Here is a 20794-nt window from a genome sequence, read left to right on the forward strand (position 1 = left end):
ACTTGCTTTCACCATAGAGCAGAAACATGCAATGAAGTCAACATTAGACAGTCTGAAAAGCTTTAGGCAAGTTTAGAAACATGGCATGGACAAAGGAGAGAATCCCATTCAGTTTCTGGCAAAAAGAGAAGTGAAACCTGACTTCTTTCGAATCGAGAGTAATGTGACCAATGACAAGGCAATATGAAACATCCAGCTGCTCCTTAGCCAGCCTTGGCGTGTCTCTAACAGTTTACTGTCTTAAATGAAGCTGTCAGTTGGGGACAGAATGGGCTCCAGGTTGCTGCAGGGGACAGCAGCATCCGTCTTAGTTTGGGATAGTCCCATCCTTTCTGTGCCTTGAATGCTTGTCTGTGTCAAACAAGTAAAAAAAAAAAAAAAGAAATAATAATAATAATAATAAGTTTTTATCATAACTTCAATTGTAATAATGATTTGTGGGTATATTTCACTCAAGGCAGAAGGAATTGTTTGTTGCCATGGTTATTTAATCCACAGATTTACCTCAGATCATAGAACAGGGTTAAAATTACATTGCCTTCTTTTTTTCAGTTATGGTTCATCAGAATGCATTAAGATTCAGAACCAACGGTTATATGAAATTGGAGGAAATATAGGTAAGCATTCTCTAATGGTCTTTACTCCTAAATTCTCTGATTACTCTAAAAGAAATATGATGCTATTATTGTAACAGCACATTTTACCAGTTTCTTAGATTATAAATTCAAAATCAGTAAGATTCTGATTTTTTAATCTCATGTGAGAACAGTTGTATGAATTTCCTAAAATATACCCAAATTTTACATGTGAATATTCCAGTTGACATGAAGTAGACTTGTGGGTCTTTTCAATGTGCCTCAGAGTTGGCAAGTCTCTTCCTAGAGATCCCTGCAAAACAGAGAAACATCATGGAACTTTGAAATCGTGACACCCTTTTTGTTGAACTTTCCTGGTTTCACCCTCAACCCAGGTTCATTCTTCTTGTTTCCCTGAGAGGGAGCAAAAAGGAATCAAAGGGAAATACCCTCTGCTTTCATCTGTGTCCTTACCTTCCCCTTCGTCCATGTCTTCTGCTTGCACCCTGCACAGCCTGGATGAACGACCGGTGCTTCCACTGAAGGCCAGCACCTCTGTGTGTACCTCGCTTCAAGTCCCTGCCTGCCACTTGGAGCCTTGCTCCAGTCCCCCGTTCTGCACCATCAACTTTTCCCTCCCAGTTGCATTATTTCCAACTGCATGAACAGTTTTGTGAAGATAAGAGATATTTCCAAAAATCTCTCTTGACCCCCTTCCAGCCCACTTCCATTTCAGTGTTCCACTTTACAGCAAAAACTCCTTAAAGCTGTTGTCTGTCCTCCAATTTCTCCCTCTCGTTCTCTCTTGAAACCACTCCAGGCAAGCGTTACCCCGCAACACTTCACCCAAATTGCTCTCTTGTTGAGGCCACCGGAGAACTCTTATGTTGTGAAATCCAGTCTTTCGTCTGTCTTGATAACTGCCTGCTGAGTTGATCTTTCCCTTTGAAAACACACTTTCTTCACCTGGTTTCAAGGACGACCTAAGCTTCTGGGTTTCATTCCACTTCACTGGTGGCTCCTTCTGACTCTCTTTTGCCCGCTACTTCTCATCCTCTCAACCTTCAACGTGGAAAGCTGTGGGGTCAGGCCTCAGAGCTCTTCTTACCTACATATTACTTCCTTGGTGAGCTCAATCCGTCACATCGCTTTAAATACACCAGCATGCAGATGCTTCTCATATTCTATCCAGACTTCCACTCAACACCAACCTTGCAGAGCTCATCACCAGGCACATTTGCCATGGAGCCTTTGCATGTACTCTTTTCCCAGAATGCTCTCCTTTAGAGTGTTCGTTTCTTCCTCCCTCACCTCTTGGAGGTGTTGGCCGCTGTGTCACCTCAAAGAGACCTTCCGGGATTTCACCCTCTCTAGTGTGCCTTCCCGGTTTTTTGTTCTCTCGTGTTCTCATCACTGCCAGACTTACTTTATATTATGCTTGCTAGTTTGCTGGTTGCCTTTTACCACTTTGAGAATGTAAGTGCCCTGAGGGCAAGTGTTTTTGATTATCTGATGCATTTCTGTAGCCCTAGCCCCTGGAATAATACCTGGAATATAGTAACTTTCAAGAACAATTTGATAAATGAATGAGTGAATGAAGCAAGCAATCAAATGTTGGTAGTTTTGTTTGAGAATTTGGTATACATTTCAAACACTGTACATAAAGATTTTCAAATGTATTTGCCTCATGGAATGATTTGTTGTTGTTGTTATCATTTCTAGATCTCCTGCCCTTGGGCATTGCATCCGTAGTAAAGAAACAAAATGACCGTTCCTAAAATGAACGTAATTTTAATCTTTACTAGTCCTGGTCAAGTTACTATCTGTAAAACCATTTGAGGACGTGTATTATTTTATAAATGATCAGTTTATACCTTAAATAAGTTCTTTCCAGATTTTCCTACTTGATGTGGTGAGCCTAGGGAACAGTTTGCCTGTAGTTGGTATGTCTGTATTTTTCCACAATTTTGCATGGGATTTATGTGAAGTATTTCACAGTCAGAAAGAAAGAAAGAAGGGATAGAGGAAGGCAAGAAGGTAGGCCGACTAGCTTTGCTAAGGAAATTTTAATATGTATCTACTTACTTTTGGCATATGCACACACATGCATATGCACACATAGAAGTGTGCACCATCAAAAACATCCTCTGATTTTCTCTTTCCTTTAGGGCAGCATTGCTTGGATCCAGATGCTTATATATTGGATGTATATCACGTCAATCCTCAAGCAGAGTGGGTGATTAAACCCCAACCAAGTTTTTGAAACACCCTCCAGGATGGCAGCTATCATGTATCACATGCCAAGAAGATTCTGCATGTGGTAGGGAAAAAAACAAGACTACTTTTGACATGTTTGCTCCAATAACTCTCTTGGTGTTTCTCAGCCCAAGTGGTGTCTCCCAGCGTTGTCAACATGAACCATGGAGGAGGCACTGGTTGGCTGTTTGAGCTGGGGCTTTCTCCTATGATTCCTTGATAAGAGTGAAGGAAAGATGATGCGATCCTTCCAGAAGAAAGGCCAATCTAGTATGTGGAACTCTAATCATTTCTAGTACTTTGGTTTCATATCAGAAATGAATTTGGCCCTATACCTAGAGATAAGAAACACTTCTTTATGTAGCAAATGCTACCAAAGACAAGAGGTAGAAGAGAATTGTTTTCATACCTGTGTTATATACATAGGTGGACCTTTTTGAACAAGAATGCCAGAAATATCAATAATTTTTGCTCTGTAAAATAATCCAGATCTACTTTTCAAAGGGAATCGGTTCCTAAAGTTATGCATACAATATTTATGCTCTGACTTGCTCCCAAATTGGAGGAGGGCGAACTCCTGTTGAAGGAACACTGTATTGTTATGTATGTTGTACTGTATTATAACTATCAGCATTCTGGTGCAAATGACCATTTCTCTATTGTGGACTATTGAAAATTGATATTTTTAAAGCTTCTTTTCTGATGAGCACTGGTCCGTATAGCAAAGGTTAGTCTGAAAGAGGGTGTCCTTATTCTTTCGTAACCTTCTGCGTGGTTAATAGTCACAGAACCACTATTTTCTCCTCATGATTCTGGTGCTCAACGAATAGCTTTCTCTGTGCCAGACACAGATTTCCTTTCCTGATCAAACATATCATTTTTTATATTTCACAACTGTAGATAGTCACTTCTGCCACCCCAGTTTAAAAATATAGAACTGCCTTTATCCAACTGTTCTTTATCCAAGAATACTGAAAAATAGTGTCATATCCAGATTTTATATGCTGTAAAAGCATATTTTGTTTCTGTTCATCAACCATAGACATGGCCAAGCACTGTGGACTAGCCTCAGGCTTTAAAATCAGATGCAGCTTTGGTGAGCTGGAAACTGTCTCACTGTGAAGATCCTGTGGAAGCATTTTCCAGACCGGCACTTGGTGAGAACATACAGTTCTCCATGAGCTAATGGAGAACAAATCTGAAATGTGCCAAGGGGTCAGACGGCTCCGCCTTTCATCTTGAGACTGCAGATACAGTTCTTCTAGGGTCAGTAGAATTGGGGACAGAAATCTCATTTATCCCACATGCATGCTTTGGATTAGAATCGACAGATTGAGATGTTGATGAATTTGTATCAATTTTAATGAGATTTAATGCCCAGATGACTCTCTTTTGCAGTTCAAACAATAAAGTTGCTCACAGATACAGAAGACATTTCATCTACTTACCAATTCTCAAAACGTAATATGATGATAACTGAAGCCCATGTATAGAAGAAATCTTTTATATGCTGCATTATGCCTTGATATCTCTTAAAACATTGTTTGTATTCACCATGTAGATAATTGTGTTTCTGGCCACTAATATTTTGTTATATTTTTATAAAAAACTCAAATATCCATTCATTTTATTTGTTTGAGAATTTTTATTTCCTGTGCCTGAAAACCCATTTTGAGATAAATGCGTTTTATCACTTTTTATTTATTCCTACATTTCATCAGTTTTCCATGGTTGGCTAATCAATGGCATGCAAGTTTACATAATGAATTTCAAGAGTCCAAAAAAATGCTCTCATCATTTTATAATTCAGACTACAGGAGTAAACATTTTACTTTATGCAGTTGCTAACTTCCAGGACATAAGATGGCGGTAATTTATGCCCACACACATGGAAGATAATCTTCAAATTAGCTATCTTATACTTCCATGTACATATGAAAACAGGGACTGGTTTTTCTTATTGTTTCCTATATTTCAGAATCATTAAATTCTACCGTGTTTACATAGAAGATTTACGGATCGTATTCATTTAATTTTTTGAGAATTTTCCTATCTTTGAATTGAAAACAGATTAGAACCTATCCATAAGTTCTAAACATTTTGAGATTTACTCCACTTATCATTTTGAAATAAGTAGGTAACAGATGACAGGTGAAAAACAGTAAGTTTCTGAGTTTCTTACCCCCCTTTGTGTGGTGTCAGATGTCAAAGATTCAGCTGAGTCAGTAGCTTTAAATGAATCACCTGAATGTATTTAAGGATGTGTGACAACTTTCAAATAGCTATGTGATATGGAAGGCCATGCCAATACCACTATCTTTGGATACAACTTTTATTCTTTGTCCTAGGATAACTGACTGATTTGAGGAGAACTTCCAGTAGACATACAGACTAATTTTGTATGAGTAGAGGTTCTTTTTACTCAATTTATTCTTAAAGAATAAACAAACCTCTACAATTACAATTCAAAAATGTCTGTCAAATAATTACTGAAACTATTTTTGCTTTTTCAAGGGTTGTTTTAAAATAGTTATAGTAGTCAGTAAAATTGAGTAGTATGTTTGCAAACAAGAGAAGACTCAGATCCCGGGCTTCTAGATTCAGTTCTCACTAGCTTCCCACTTAGGAAAATAATATCCGGGAAAGTATTAGAGGAAGTTAACATTTTAGTGACACTTACCCAGAAAATAAACCTAGAGAGCTGGCTCATTGTTTTCTGCATTCTGTGGAAGAGGATCCCTTTGTTTAGCAGCTCTTGGAGGATATGATTCTTGGATTCAGTGATCTTCAAATAAACTGGAATGTTAATTTCATTACAATGGGTATACAGTATAAACTACCTCACTTGCCTTTCTTGGGAAAAAAATTAATGGACTTTAACAGTTTTTGTTACAAACTGTCCCTGAGTCTTATTATTATTTAAGTCACTTCAGTTAGCTTTCAATGTGCATTTAATAATACACATTTAATGATGTAAAATATTTTTAGCAAAAGCTTTAAAGCCAAAACTACTCTGTAACTGTGACCTGTGGTATACTCTGAGAAATTCGTGTCCCTTAGTCATTGTCTTGTGTGTTTCACCACGTTGCAGTGCAGGTTTTCAAGTGTAGGAATTAAGAGTCATCTCTGCTTTCTGGCATTTTTCAACTGCTTTCCCCATATTGCACTTGACAGAAAAGCAACATGAGATTGAAATTCCCTTCTTTCTATCAAGCATATTTCAACTGTTTTTCACAAATGTTTAACATGCCTGAAAAGAATATATATTATGGGATTAAATAGTTCCTAGTTTCTGACAGGCATTTTCAGCTATTTTCCATAAATATGTCACTTAATAAAAAATAGTGTGACATGGATTAAAATGTTTCTTTCAAACATTTTAAATGGTTTCACACACACACATAACCTTAATTTAAAAACAAATCTTTCAGCCATTTTTCAACTATTTTCTAAAACTCTGTGATCTGATTAAAAAATGATTTAATGTCACAAGAAATGCCAATGTTTTATGTTGTCTCCCGTTGCAAAAGTTAATATTAATTCTTTTGTCTTGGCTTCCATTGTTAAATATAATATGTATGTTGCATTTATCCATAAAAATAAAGAGAAAAAAAGAAAAACGTTGTCCCAAGAATTCTTATGTTCCACCAGTCTAAGGGCACCATGTGCCTGGTGAAAGAATGGGGGCTTTTGAGGGGACTGGGTAGCTCAGCTGGTTAAGCATCCGACTCTTGATTTCACCTCAGATCATGATCTCACGGTCATGAGTTCGAGCCCCGTGATGGGCTCTGTGGTGGTATGGAGCCTGCTTAAGATTCTGTCTCTCTCTCCCTCTTCCCCTCTCCTACTCTCGAGGTTGCATTCTCTCTCTCTCTCTCAAAAAAACAAACAAACAAACAAAAACAACAGGGCTTTCAAGTCAGCAGTCACATGTGTGAGCCCACTCTGTCACTCACTTGCTGGATGGTGGCCTTGTGCAAAACCCATGTGGCACTATAGTAATGGATGGTTATGATGTTCTTTTTAATGTGTCTTTAAAAAACAACAACAAAAAAAACAAAAACTTTTTCAATGGATACAGAAAAGACATTTGACAAAATTCAGTACTAATTCATGATATTTTTTTGTAAATTCAACATTTTACAGTATATCTTGTGCTGAAGGCAAGAAAGAAAGGCAAAAGATTAAAAAGAAAGCAGTCTCTATTTGGAAATGATATGAGTATTTATATGGAAAAGGCTGAATATCTTCAACTATTAGAACTAGTAAGATAATTAAGCACGGTCATGGCATATAAGGCTATTACGTAAAAATCAATAGTATTTTTTTTTAAGGTTTTTAATTTATTTGAGAGAGAGCGAGCACACGCACACATGGGAATGTGAGCAAGCAGGGGAGGGGCAGAGAGAGAGGGAGACAGAGAATCCCAAACAGGCCCCATGCTGTCAGTGTAGCACGAGGTGGGGCTTGATCTCACAAACTCTGAGATCATGATCTGAGCCGAAATCAAGAGTTGGACACTTAACCGACTGAACCACCCAGGTGCTCCAAAATCAATTGTATTTTTTATATTAGCAAACAATTGGAAAATAAAGGTTTTAACTTCCATTTCCCATAGCATAAAGAAAGTTTATGGAAAAACTAAAACATACTTTTGGTAGAAATTAAAGAATAGCTAAATAAATGTATAGACAGATCATGTTTCTGCGTGGGAAGAGATGGATGGAAGAACATTGGCAAGATGTCCGTTCCCCACAAATAGATCTGTAGATTTAATGCAATCCCAATCATAACACCAGTAGGCTTTTTAGGTAGAAATTGGCAAACTAATTATAAAATTTATATGGAAATGCAAAGGATCTAGAACATCTAAAGTAATCTTACCCCAAAAAGAGAACCAAGTTACATTTAGAATGAGGGATTTCAAGACTTACTATAAAGCTACAGCTATTAAGATAATATGATACAGTATGAAGGTCAACACCTACATCAATGAAACAAAACAGCACAGAAGGAGGTGCTCACTTACATCATCATTTGATTTTTAGCACAGGTGCCAAAGTAACCCTATGGAGAAAGGAAACTTTCTGCAGAAGCGGCTAGGGCAACTAGATATACATATCACAAATTCATCCAAAGTGGATCAGAGTATTAATTATAATGCTTGAAACAATGATGCCTTCAGAAGAAAACACAGGAGACTAGCTTTGTGACTTGGGAATAGGCAAAGCTTTCTTAGGAACAGAAAGCAACACTTTTAAAAGAAAACAAAATTTGCTAAATTAGACTTCAACAAAATTTAAAACTGCTGCTTATCCAAAGGGACCATTAAGAAATCAAGCAAACCACAGATTAGGAAAATAGATATTTGTAAAGTATATGTTTGACAAAAGACGGACATTCAGGATATATAAAGAATTCTCTAATGAAAAACAAGCACATTTTTGAAAAGGGCATAAGACTTGAACAGATACTTATATGAAAGGAGATAACACAAATGGCTAATAAGCAGATACAAACACATTCAACATCGTGTGTCATTAGGGAAATGCAAAACAAACCACAAGGAGATACCACTACATACCCACCAGAATGATTAAAATTAAACAGATTGATCACTTTGAGGGTGGAAGAATCAGAACTCTTACACTTGCTGATATAAAGTAGGGCAGCCATTTTGGAAAGGGTCTAGCAGTTTCTCTCAGACCAATTATACAACTACCAGCTGCTGAGTACAGATAACAACATAAATGAATCTCAGAAACATTATGCTGAGTGAAAGAAGCCAGACACAAAAAATACATACTGTACAATTCCATTGACATGAAATGGTAGGACCGGCAGCACTAATAAGTGAGAGGGGAGAAAACCTAGAACGATGGAGCCTCTATGGGGGTGGGTATGGAGACTGGGTGGAAGGGGCATGGGGCCTTTCCAGGGAATGAAAACATTCTATATGTGCCATCCAATACAGGACCACTGGCCAGGCCACATGGGCATGTTGAACACTTGGAATGTGACTAGTCTGAATGGAGATGTGTTCCAAATACACACCAGATTTTGAAGACGTAAGTAGGAAAGAATATAAAACATCTCATTAGTAATATTTTACTATTACATGTTAGATTCTAATATTTTGTATGTTTAAAATGATGTGTTAGTAAAATAAATTTCAGCAGTTTCTGTTTACTTTTTTAATGTAACTACTAGAAAATTCTAAGTTATATATGTGACTTGCATTACATTTCTATGGGATAGTATTGTTTTATATTTTGATAAGTGTTTGGGTTACAAAGATGTATAATATTTGTCAAAACTCAGTGAATGTTTACTTACTATTCCTGCATTTCATTATATGTAAATGCTACCTCAAAAGACAATAATTTGCAAATAAGAAATATTGAACTTAAGGTAATGATATACATCCTGGGGCATCTCGGGGGAAGTGTATCGGTGTCTGTAATTTATTATTGTGAAATGTGTAAAAATAAGATAGATTGATGAATCAATAGAAAGACAGATATGCTTCAGGCCAAATATAGTAAAATACTTCCAATGGAAGGGCAGTAGGTATACCAGCATTCAACGTAATATTCTCTACGCTTGAAATTTTCTGTAGAATTTTGAAAAAAAAATTCTTAACATAAAAACATAAAAGCAGATTAAAGAGAATCAGGACTTTGGGCAATGCTGGGGTTCCCCTTAGATGTTTCTTTTTATCTTCCCTGTAGTAAATTACACTTGCTCTGGCGGGGGGGGGGGGGGGAGAAGCAAAGGGAATGAGGAGAGTATGCTTTTGAAAAGTTTTATCTGAACTATGTCAACTAGCAAGCATGTGTATTTTTAACAATTTGCTTATGAGCTTATAGGTAACAGTAATTCATTCCGAGTATTTGCTTAGCAACCTCACCGTAAGTTCCTTCACTGTGCAGCTGCGGGCCGGTGCTGGGGCGTAACTTGTGTCCTTAAATGACAGGGGCTTCTCCCCCATCAGTGGCCCGCACTCACTACATCTCACTCCACGCCACCCCAGGGCTCCAACCCAATGACTTAACAACGATCTGAACATAGAAGTACCAAAATCAGGGGCGCCTGGGTAGTAGCTCAGTCGGTTAAGCGTCCGACTTTGGCTCAGGTCATGATCTCACAGTCCGTGAGTTCGAGCCCTGCGTCAGGCCCTGTGCTGACCGCTTGGAGTCTGGAGCCTTCTTTGGATTCTATGTCTCCCTCTCTCTGCCCCTCCTCCACTCATGCTCTGTTTCTCTCACTCTCAAAAATGAATAAATGCTAAAAAAAAAAAAAAAAAAAAAAAAGTACCAAAATCAGTAAGAACATACCCATCACTAATAATCAGTGAATCCCCCACTCTACTAATCCATTGCCAAACAGGGTTGCAGAAGCTTTTTTGTAGTGTCCTAAATCTTTCAATGATGCAACAACTTTTTATTTTTTTTATTTATTTACTTTTTAATGTTTATTCTTTTATTTTGAGAGAGAAAAAGAGTGCGCATGAGTGGAGGAAGGACAGAGAGAGGGAGAGGGAGAGAATCCCAAGCAGGCTCTGCACTGTCAGCCCAGAGCCCGACGTGGGGCTCGAACCCACAAACTGTGAGATCATGACCTGAGCTGAAATCAAGAGTCAGATGCTTAAGCCACCCAGATCTGAGCCACCCAGATGCCCCATTGCTTTTTATTTTAAAGGAGTGACTTATTGCTTCAGTTTAAATAACAGATGTTTTGGAAATAGTTACAAAGTAACCTGCCAGTTCTAACAAGCAAGCCACAGTTATTCCATTCTCAATTATATTATCAGTTATATAATCTCTAACACTACAACTCTTGATTCAGCAATACAATAGTTCAAGAAGTATTATATAGTGATGCATATAATAAACTCAAAATATACTGAACATAAAAATTGAACACCCTCCATGTCAGCTTAGCAAGTTAACATCACTCCATGACATTTTGCCCATAGTTATAACCAAAAGGTTCACAAACAAACAAATCTCAGGACACCTGTGTGCCATTAGCAACCTCTATTTAAAGGAACGTAAGAATTTACAAATTTCAAAAGCTTGCTTGACAAGCAACAGATAACAACAACAAATAACAGTAACTCGCTCATCTTTTGGACACCATGTAAAATCATTATGCGGAGATTTCAAAGAGGTCACCATGGAGCAGTCGCAGGTGTTTCTCTGACGTTGGGTCTTCTTCCTCCGTAATTCATACAGAGGGATGAGTCTGAGGAATTATTTTTTCTTTGGTCTTTCTGTACCCAATAGATCCAGAACCACATATCCACACACTGCACTGCCCATTATGTGGAGGCAAGGGTTTTCTGTTCCAGGAGGAGAAGGTTACAAAACTCATGGTTTGAAAGCATAGATCTGCGTCATAAGATCTACCTTTTACTAAAAACAATGCTCCCCAGTAGTACAACTAACATATTCTCTTACCAGGTTCCCAGAAGCAGGTCAGATTTCCACAGAGACAGAGAAAAGGTCACGTCAACCCTTTTTTTTTTTTTTTTTTTACAGTCTTTCCCTCCATGATGTATGTTCAACCCAATTAGCATACAAACATACAAGGAATACATATATGATCATTAGGATTTGGCTTTTTCCATCAGCAATCTTCCCTTCATCTCTTTACCAATCCATTTACTGTATATCCAATTAATCTTAATAGAGCTCCAATTATCTTTATCCTGGAGATGTTGGATTTTTACATCAACTAAGAGTACATGAGAGTTGAACCCATCAAATCTTGGTGCTGCAAAATTTTTATCCAGTTTAGCAAAAATATCCCCCTTTAAAACATTCCATACTTAGCATGTCTCAAAGTGAATTTTTAAATCTCTATACCAAAATCCATTCTAACCATATGTTAGTTTTTTAAGATCTCAGTTAAGAGCAACAGTTTTTAGTTCCTCAAGTCAAAACTCTTGAGTCCCTTGGATCCTTTCTTGTCACAGCCCACATCAACCCTTTGGTAAACCATGGGGGTGACCAAGTTTGAAAGCATAGCCACATCCCAGTCCTAAATGAACACAGGTAGGCCCAAGTCCTTCTGGCTTGAACTTGTCAACATTTAGATTTTGTCATTTTACCTCTAAAAATAGCCTGTCATTATCCTAGAGAACATTCCACTTTCCTGGTGTCTGTCACTGGACAGCAGCAGAGGATTCGGGTTCTATCCCAGTACAGGTTGGTGCCAGCTGAGCTGCAGTATATTTGAGGTTTCGTTGCTGTCGTTGTCCTCTTGTGTTGGAACTGAACTCTCCAGCAGACAGAAGTTCTTCAGATCACTCCCTCACACGGGGACTGGGGGATGAAGGGCCTTTAAAGCTTTTCCCAAGGCCATGGTTGAAGTCAGGCGCCCTGTGGTCACACACCCAGGAGCACATTGGGGGACTTTGGGGTGACTGGGAGAGAGGTGGGCAGGGAGCACTTCCTCATGCTCCTCCCTGCATCTCAGATGCCTATGCCCTAGGTAGGCACATGGCACTCCATTTGCTTTTTTGAAACTCTCCTGGAGTGGGCAGAGGGCTCTGAGCCCCCCAGTATAGATGGGAGCCCGAGTGGGGCTGGCACTATCTCTGCTGCTCACTGCTAGATTCAAGCCCCAAATGTGGGGACTATATGCTTCTAGAAGGGTTACATCTATTTCTTGCAGCTCAAAGGCCCTCCTTGTCTTTCTCAGCTTCTCTCAAGGTGAACAGACTGGGTTGTCTCTTTTTGAGTCTCTTTCCCACACAATACACAAATATGGCTTCATTCCAAATGGTTCATTTATTCCCTTGGATGTAACTCCTGGCACAGAGAATGGACACTGAAAAACAAACGGATGTGCTTTCCCCACCCTTTCTCTTTCTTGGGGCATCAGGTTAATCTGTTGGGAAGATTAATGGATTTGCCCTCCCATGGTACAGATTCTTGCCTTGTTGCAATGAGGTTTTTTTTTTTTCCTGTTCCATGGCTAATGAAGCGGTCACTCCTAGGCACCCCGTTAACCTCTTCAAGGACACATCTAGATTATCTATTCCCATGGTTCTTCACTAGGGAGTGCATGCTGTCTTCTTTTGGCCATCCCAGAATGTTCTGAGCCCAGCTGTAATTTCTGTTGGATCAACTGTGCCAGGGAAGGCAAGGGAGTTACCTCAATTCCAAAGATCTCTGGCAAAGCATACAAGCAGATTGGAAAGAATCAGGAGTTCCAGAGATGCTAGGCGCTCCCATAAGACGTTTCTCTTACCTTTCTGGTGGTAAATGATGTGTTTTCTGACAGTCCAGAGAGAAGTTGGAAAAGGGTAAAAAGGGTACTGTTTAACATTTTAAGTTTATTTATTTTGAAAGAGAGAGGGTGAGTAAGCATGAGCAGGGGAGGGCAGAGAGAGAGGGAGGGAGAGAATCCCAAGCAGGCTCTTCGCTGTCAGCACAGAGCCAGACATGGAACTCAAACTCACAAACCACGAGATCATGACATGAGCTGAAGTCAGACGCTTAACCGAGCCACCCAAGTGCCCCTGACTAAAAAGGAATTTTAAATACATGGAAAAATATGAATTTCAAAACCGTGTTGTGTGAAAGAAATCAAACATTGAAGAGTATGTACTACACGATTCCATTCACCTGAAATTCAGCAGCAGAAGAAAATCTATAGTGATAGATTATCAGAAAAGTGATAGCCTCTTATACGAGGGGCTGACTGGAAATGGACCTGAGATAATTTTGTTGGATCCTCCACAATCAGGCCCGACCTGCCTAGTACTCTTTCTCATTACACCAGGGTCCCTGTTTCAACTAGGGAACTTAGATCTCTCATGTCCTAATACCACCCACCCTGTCCGCGACAGTCCCCTTACTACAGTGAAAGTACTTTGTCCGCTGGGCTGTTAGAAGTGCTCCTATTATACAGCCTACAAATACTAGTTACAGGAACCTTTTTAGAGCCTTCCCATTCCTTTCTACCCCACTGTACCATAACTTAGCCCTTTACTTGATAGTGTTTTAAGGTGCACATATGCCTTTTGGTCCTAGCGATCTAGTTATTTTGAGAGTGTGTGTGAGCAGGGGAAGGGCAGGAGAGAGAGAATATCAAGCAGGTTCTCTGTACTGTCAGGGCAGGGCTGGACGCAGGCTCAATCTCATGAATCATGAGATCATGACCCAAGCTGAAATCAAGAGCCAGATGTTTAACCGACTGAGCCACCCAGATGCCCTGGTCCTAGCAATTTTCATAGAGCATTTTCTCCATTTTCATCTTGCCATCCAGTTCAAGTGCTAAGTTAGCACTTAATTGATAAACATTTGAGAAATGTTCAGTATTTAATCATGTCTCATTCCTAAATAGCAGGAATGTTAAGAGACAGCTGCATAGATGGACTGGATATATTCAGTCTATCTAATCTTTTATCATAGAAGACCTATTTGTTGGGCCCTATCCTCCTGGCAAAGAAGGCTTTGTTTTTAGGAGCTTTGACACAAATCGAAGTACCTGGGAAATGAATGCCTTGACAACTTCAGTGGTATTTCTCGGGGACTCGAGGGATTGACGAGCAATAGAAGGGACTAAGAAAATTGTAATTGAATATAACTTCTTTCATTGCTCTGCTCCTTTCATTTTGAAACGTGGGTGATTGCTACCAGCTAGCAACCATTCTTCATCTAGCACACATTTCCCCTCCAGGAGCTTATGAGAAAATAGCCATCTTGTTTTATAATGTCAGGATAAAATGAGAATATCAACTAAAGCTAAAACTGTGAGGAAACTGGAAGAAAAACTGGGGAAAAATGAACAAAGATTTAGTGAAAAAATACACTGGAGAATAAAAAGGGAAGTCTATGGGATACAATTGTAATGGGTCCTGTTTTTTTCCATAATTGATTAATTAACCAGTATTTCATTGAGGATCTTCACATCTGGATCCAAAAGTAACATTGGCTCTGTAAATGTCATAATTTCCTTACCTTGTCTCGGAGCTGGGATTATACCAGACTTGATGAATGGGAAGAGTAGCTTTCCCACTTTTTGTCTTCAACTTTGAAATAGCGTGTTAAAGGTTTAAGAGGAGGGTGGGAAGAGAGGGGTTGCAAAGGGGCATGAGGAAACCTTTGGGGGTGATATGTCCAGTATCTTGAATGTGGTGATGGTTGCAGGGAGGTATACGCATGCTAAAACACATCAAACTGTACACTTTAAATATGTGAAGTTTATTGTATGTCAATTATACCTCAGTAAAGCTGTAAAAAACATTAGGCCTGGGCTCTGTGCTTGGACCCAGAAACATGGCGGCGGTACGTTGAATTCCCATGCCAAATGGACCCTGGGAGAGAGCTGTGCTTTGCCCACTGCCATTAATGAGAAAACGCCAGAAAAGGCTTACCGTAGGGAAAATATTAAGATCATTAGACTGTCAAGAAGGACAATCGAGAATATCTCCTGTGAAAAATGATAATTTCCAGTGGAACAATTTCTGGAAAGAGGCAGGATCTTTGTGTGCTCCTTCCCAGTATTTCAGACAGTACAAGATGCCTCAGGCTAACGATTTCAAAGCCGGTTTGAAAGGGAAGTGTGTTACCTTCACACTGTTTCTTCAGCATGTACTGCTACAGTCGTCAGAATTACACGTGCCAGATCACAGTTAGCACTGGATCACAGTGACAATGGAAATGACTTTAGGAGGCCTATAGGTTGCTTGGACACACAACCTGTTGGGACACGTGGGGGTATAAATAGGGCTTTGCTTTAGCCTTCCTCAAGTTCCAGATGAATGTGTCAGCTCAGCCAATGTTCCTTTTATGAATTCTAAATGGATCTGAAACCACAATTTGACCTTCTTTAGGAAGCAACTACCAAAGCCAGCCTTAAATAATTTAAGAGGGGAATGAAACTTGAAGCGCTAGACAAAAAGAACCCTATCTGATCTTCCCTGCAACTGCTATAGGTGTTAGAAGAGATGAAGTTTACATTGCCTTTGACAGATACAGAGGAACTTTTGTTACTGCTATAGAACAATTCTGCAACAGGAAGTATGAGCTCCTTCCAGAGAGACGGTGTGGTCAACGCCGTCCACACAGAAAACTGCTCCCGGTGTGGACCCACGTGGCGCAGTCAGCTGAGTGACTGACTTCAGCGCAGGTCATGATCTTGTGGTTCATGAGTTCAAGCCCCACATTGGGCTCACTGCTATCAGAGCAGAACCCGTTTCAGATCCTCTGTCCCCCTGTCTCTGCCCCTTCCCCTGCTTGCTCACTCTCTCTCTCTCTCAAAAATATTTAAAAAAAAAAAAACAAAGAAAACTGCTTCCAACCACCAGCACAGTGGGTCAAGAAAGCAGACAGTTTAAACCACCCACACAGATTTCAGTTCCCAAGAGGGGTAAGTTTCTTAAACATGTTTTCCCAACAAAAATCGGCATGCATAGTCTTATAAAAAGGCCTAAAATTAGGAAAGAAAGGGTTTTTAGAAAGTCTTCCCATTTTGTGCTCTCTTGCATCTTGGGCTTGCATCAAGTTGCTAGACAGAGCCCCTGGCCTTCCATTTGGCAAAGGGGGACATTGCTCAGACAACCCTCGCAAGGATGTCTGCCTTCTGTGACTCTGGAGATGAACGGGGAAACTCCAGCGCTCACCTGGATCAGAAGAGGGCCCCTGCAGATGCCCACACTTGCTGGCTGGCCCCTGGGGTAGAGTGCTTGATGGTGCCCTCCAAACCAGACCGATCATGGATTCTTCCCCAGAGGAGACGTGGCTGCTGCCTCCTCTGGGGGAAAATGCTCTATCCATCTTCCTTTAGTGAGGAACACTTGCTCAAGATAAACTGATCAAAATAAACCAGTAAAAGAAGACATATCAGGACACAGAGGTGCGAAATGACATGCCAGAAGCCTCCACCTGAAGCTAGCCTGCTTCCCCCAATACCCCACGATAGAGCTACATGCACCAGAGGCAGAAGTTTTGTCTGAAGAGGAAATGACATGCCAGCGTTCATGAAGAGCAAAGACAGTCTTAAAAACCTACTAATGAAACAAACTCTCCAAGCCCCATCTGGAGAAACTGCGTGAACTCTCACATTTACTATAGGAATTCTTTTCGGCCTGTGTCAGCTACGACCAGCTCATCACCGATCCTGAATCAGCTGTCACTGAGGTCTACCAAGGACAATTGTCTGAAGTCAGGAAAATCCACACACGGAGGAGAACGGAAGTCCCAGGTCAATACCTGGGCCTGGTCTGTGGAAGAACGAACACAATTTGCGAAAGAGTTCCTCACACTTCGGTGCTCCTCAAAAAGCTCGCCGGTGGGCATGAGGCTATTGAAGGTTCCGCTGTGACCGCGGAGGTGGGGATACAGTGATGAAATACAGGAGACTGAGGGTAAGGCCAGCATTAAAGCCCAGCCGCGACCTCAGAGGACCTGACGATCCGTAAGAACTCCGTGTCTGTTCAGACTGCGCGGGTTTCTGGTATACTGATGCCTTCTCATTTGGGGGTGTGTTTGTTCCCCGAAGCGGTCTTCCTTTATCAGAAGATTCCCCTGAAAATTGTAAGGCTCGTATTATAATCTACTTCTCTAAAAGCTCCCAGAAGTAGGAGTACTAGCATACTCCCATCGGGTACTTCTTTGTATCTTTGAAATTTTTTTAATTGTACCCTTTACAATTACACTTTATTTGGGAAACTGGGAAAAGGCTTATTTTGGCAAGACTTACCCATAGAACGGAGCCCCAAAGGATAAAATGTCAGGGATTAACAAGTTCTAGAAATAAGTCCACAAAAGCATTAGCTTCGAAGAAAATTTGAAGGTGTAACTAAATCGTGGTTTCGCTACCTGCCACTATTGCCCTTTGAGGCCCGCTAGTTCTGTGTCATGGGGGGCTCTTCTGGGCGTGGGAGGCTGGTTAGCAGCCTCCCTGGTCTTTACCCACTCGACGCCAGTAGCACGGCCCCTTCTCCCTCAGTTGTGACAACCAAAGTATTTCCAGACAAATGTCCCCTGTGGGACAAAACCGCCCCTTGCTGAGAATCACTAAAATGCATCTCTTTCATGCATGTGATATCTGTCTGGTGGTATCGTATTCTATTCATGTTCTATTTGTTTCCAGAGAGCAAAGAGCCATATAGATTACTTTCCTTGATGTTATTTCTCTCTCTCTCTCTCTCTCTTTTTTTTTTTTTTTTTTTTAAGAAAAAGCTTATAAGCTTTGGGAAAGAAAAAAGAAATTTAGATCTGTTTTGTGTTCAGAGCCTCTACCATTAGGCTGGAAAATGTAAAAGCGGGCCATTCTGCCCTGTGTTTCTGGAAAGGCTCAAAAGGAAAGTACATTTGCAAAGTATTTTTCACAAGAGGCTTTGTGAACAGCTGTAACTATGAAAGCCCCAGATACTGTTAAGAGGATGATGGGCAGGTCTTACGGATTAATCTGTGAAACTCGAAAGGAGAGATGTAATTACTATTTTAGAAAAATCACTTCACTGTCTGTGGAGACCTCATAGATGTAATGACTGTCACGCAGGGCACTGTACAAAACCATTAACAAACTTATTCCTTCCCTCCAGGAGCGTGGAGTCCCAAACGGATGAAATCATGCACCTATCGTCCGTCCTTCCATGTCCCGCCCTCCTCCTTTGCTGACCGGAAGGGTGTTCACCAATATTCACTTTGGACAGCCTGCTCTGCCTGAGGACAGAATTTGAGATTCTTCTTCCACTTCCACAAGGTCAGGGTCTGGGCTGCTGGGCAGGAGCAGTGGAATGACACAGCTTCTGTACTATCAAAGGCACTAAAAGGTGTTTTATCAGCTCGACATTAGTGGTTAGACCTTTCCCACTCCATCAGAGTAGATGATTGGGATTTGGTACTAGGCATGTCTAATGTTTCCTAACTGCTCTGTTACTGGTGGTAGGGAGAAAAAAATCCTGAATATTAAGCGCCCACCTTGCCAATTACAATCTCTAATACAATGGCATCCACTTTGGCAATGCTAATATCCAGAACGAGGCCATTCTCTGAGGCGGTATGAAAATCCAGCGTGATGTTTACATCCCACTGGACGTTGTAGCTTTTCTTGACTGGCACCTAACAAAGATAACCCTGAGATGAAGTAAATGTAGCTTTTGAAGAAGACACACCCAATCATTGGGGCTGAGCGAGACTAGAGCAAGAACTGACATATCTTTTCTCCTCTATTGCCAAGTAAGCATTTGGTACCCAGCAGAGGTTAGCATTTTTGACAAGTTTGAGAGACAAATTGCTTAATATTACATCTTCCCACAACTCTCCTCTATGCCCTTTTTAATCTAGAGTTTTCATCTCTTTGTTTCTAGGCACCTCCCCTCAATCTTTTCCCCCCACCTCAAGGGATATTTACATGTTGACAGGACTCTTTTATAGGCAAAAAGGCTACTTAAGGCTGAGAAATTAAGCTATAATAACGAAAAGCCTGTGTAGGTAGAGTCGATTATTGGAATCAGCAAATCTCACTGTTGGAGTTAGAGGAAATATAGCTCAGTATCTTGCCTAAATTTGGAGTTGGTTCTATAAAATACTGATAACAACAACAAAACCCACAGGATTTAGGTTTTATAGTGCAGTGCTGAGAGAATAGACTCTGGGGTCAGTCTGAATACATTGAGGCCTGGATTCTGCTCCAACCTGCTGAAAAGCCTTGGGCAAATTACTTAACTTCTCTGATAGCAGCCATAGTCTCTTCATTTGTAGAACGAGGCTAATAACAATACCTACCAGAAACAGTTGATGTAAGGATGAAATGAGACTGCATGTGGAAAACCCCTTCATATTCTCAGCTGGGAGTCAGTAATTGTTAGCTCTTGTCACCCTTACTGTGCAAAGCATTTTCACAGCGGCCATCAAAGTCAACCTCCGCCACAGCTATGAGGTAGCAGGGAAAATATCCTTATCAACATTTCAGAAGTGAGGAAATGCAGCCTTGTAGAAATAAATGACCAACTCAAAACCAGAAGCAGAGACACTTCTCATTTCCAAAACCATGCTCTTTCCACCGTGGGGCTCATCCTTCCCTGCCAGTGATAGCCTAATCCCAGGAATGGGGTGTTCTGTCAGCTCAATCCTTACCTCCCCAATCACGTCTAAATTGGTCTCCTCGCAGCTTCCATCTGATGGGTCTGGCCGTGCCCTCTGAAGCAAGAGAATAAAAAAAGTATAGGACACCTCGAATCCCAAAGAGAGCTTGTCTGCTCCCAACTCCACACTAAACGGCTGGAGCCTCCCGCCGGAGGGGCCACAGCCCAGGCTCCCCACCACCCTCAGCTGCCCCCATCTGCCCCCATCTGGAGACTGGGCGTCCTTTCGCTGCCCACAACCTCTCCCCAAGTTCCCGAGTCTCTGAGAAACTCCCACTAAGAGATCAGGGGGCCACATAAGCGGGGCCCGTTCCAGCGCTGCCTGCACACACTCCTGTCCCCTCTTGATCGCTTTATCTCTCTAAGGTCATCTGGGTAAATAGAATTATTTTTACTCCGCTCTCCAATCTACTGAAAGAGAGATTATGAAAGGATGACAACAAGCTTCACCAGCAATCCCGCTGATGCCTCAGCAATCACTTTCGACACCTCTTGGTGAAAAACCACTGTTCGAAGCTTCTCTCCCCCGCACCTCTCAGGACTCACAGTGGTCTGGCCTCTCTCTTTACGGAATAACCCACGTTGAAGCAGACCTTGATTGTAGCTTGGGGTGGCTGCGGTTCCCTGCTTTCTACAGAATCGGACACAAGCTTGATATGAATAACCCTGACCCCAGGTGTGAGCCCCAAATTTCACAACCCTCCCAACCGCCGCGCCAACGGCCACCAACCGCTGCAGGTCGACCCGCCCACTCGGCTCAGCTGCCACGCCCACGGCCAGGCTGGCCCCGCCCCCGACGGCACTGTTTCCCCCGCTCTCTGACCCCGCCCCTCTGGTGCATATAGGCCCCTCC

The 20794-nt window shown here is 41.1% G+C and overlaps 1 protein-coding gene and 3 long non-coding RNA genes across 14 annotated transcripts in view; 2 read left to right on the plus strand and 2 right to left on the minus strand.

Moving 5' to 3' along the window:
• Positions 1–4632, plus strand: part of ARHGAP28 (Rho GTPase activating protein 28) — a 190291-nt gene extending 185659 nt beyond the window's left edge. For 5 of the 7 annotated variants that reach the window (XM_049620405.1, XM_049620406.1, XM_049620404.1 and 2 more), the window contains 2 exons: positions 553–617; positions 2744–4632. In XM_049620405.1, the coding sequence (XP_049476362.1) occupies positions 553–617; positions 2744–2838 (160 nt within the window). In that variant the 3' untranslated portion in view covers positions 2839–4632. Of the gene's footprint in view, positions 1–552; positions 679–2743 lie in introns of those variants that run through there. The other 2 variants (XM_049620410.1, XM_049620409.1) reach the window with 2 other exon arrangements.
• LOC125914812 (uncharacterized) overlaps positions 1–20794 on the plus strand; it is a 292117-nt gene that overhangs the window by 218380 nt on the left and 52943 nt on the right. The gene's annotated exons all lie outside the window — the stretch shown is intronic.
• LOC125914811 (uncharacterized) lies at positions 735–1272 on the minus strand. The gene is made up of 2 exons (XR_007455442.1): positions 1050–1272; positions 735–888 (listed from the first exon to the last, which is right to left on the minus strand). It is a non-coding gene; the product is annotated as an uncharacterized LOC125914811 (long non-coding RNA).
• Positions 16887–20743, minus strand: LOC125914809 (uncharacterized). Of its 5 annotated transcripts, none has more exons than XR_007455440.1 (5): positions 20672–20743; positions 20474–20572; positions 19934–19996; positions 18776–18916; positions 16887–17374 (listed from the first exon to the last, which is right to left on the minus strand). It is a non-coding gene; the product is annotated as an uncharacterized LOC125914809 (long non-coding RNA). The 5 variants fall into 5 exon arrangements; XR_007455441.1 differs by having other exon boundaries at positions 20650–20694; XR_007455439.1 differs by lacking the exon at positions 20672–20743 and adding an exon at positions 19583–19729 and having other exon boundaries at positions 20474–20643.

Source organism: Panthera uncia (genome assembly GCF_023721935.1).
Source record: "Panthera uncia isolate 11264 chromosome D3 unlocalized genomic scaffold, Puncia_PCG_1.0 HiC_scaffold_8, whole genome shotgun sequence".
Classification (NCBI taxonomy): Eukaryota; Metazoa; Chordata; class Mammalia; order Carnivora; family Felidae; genus Panthera; species Panthera uncia.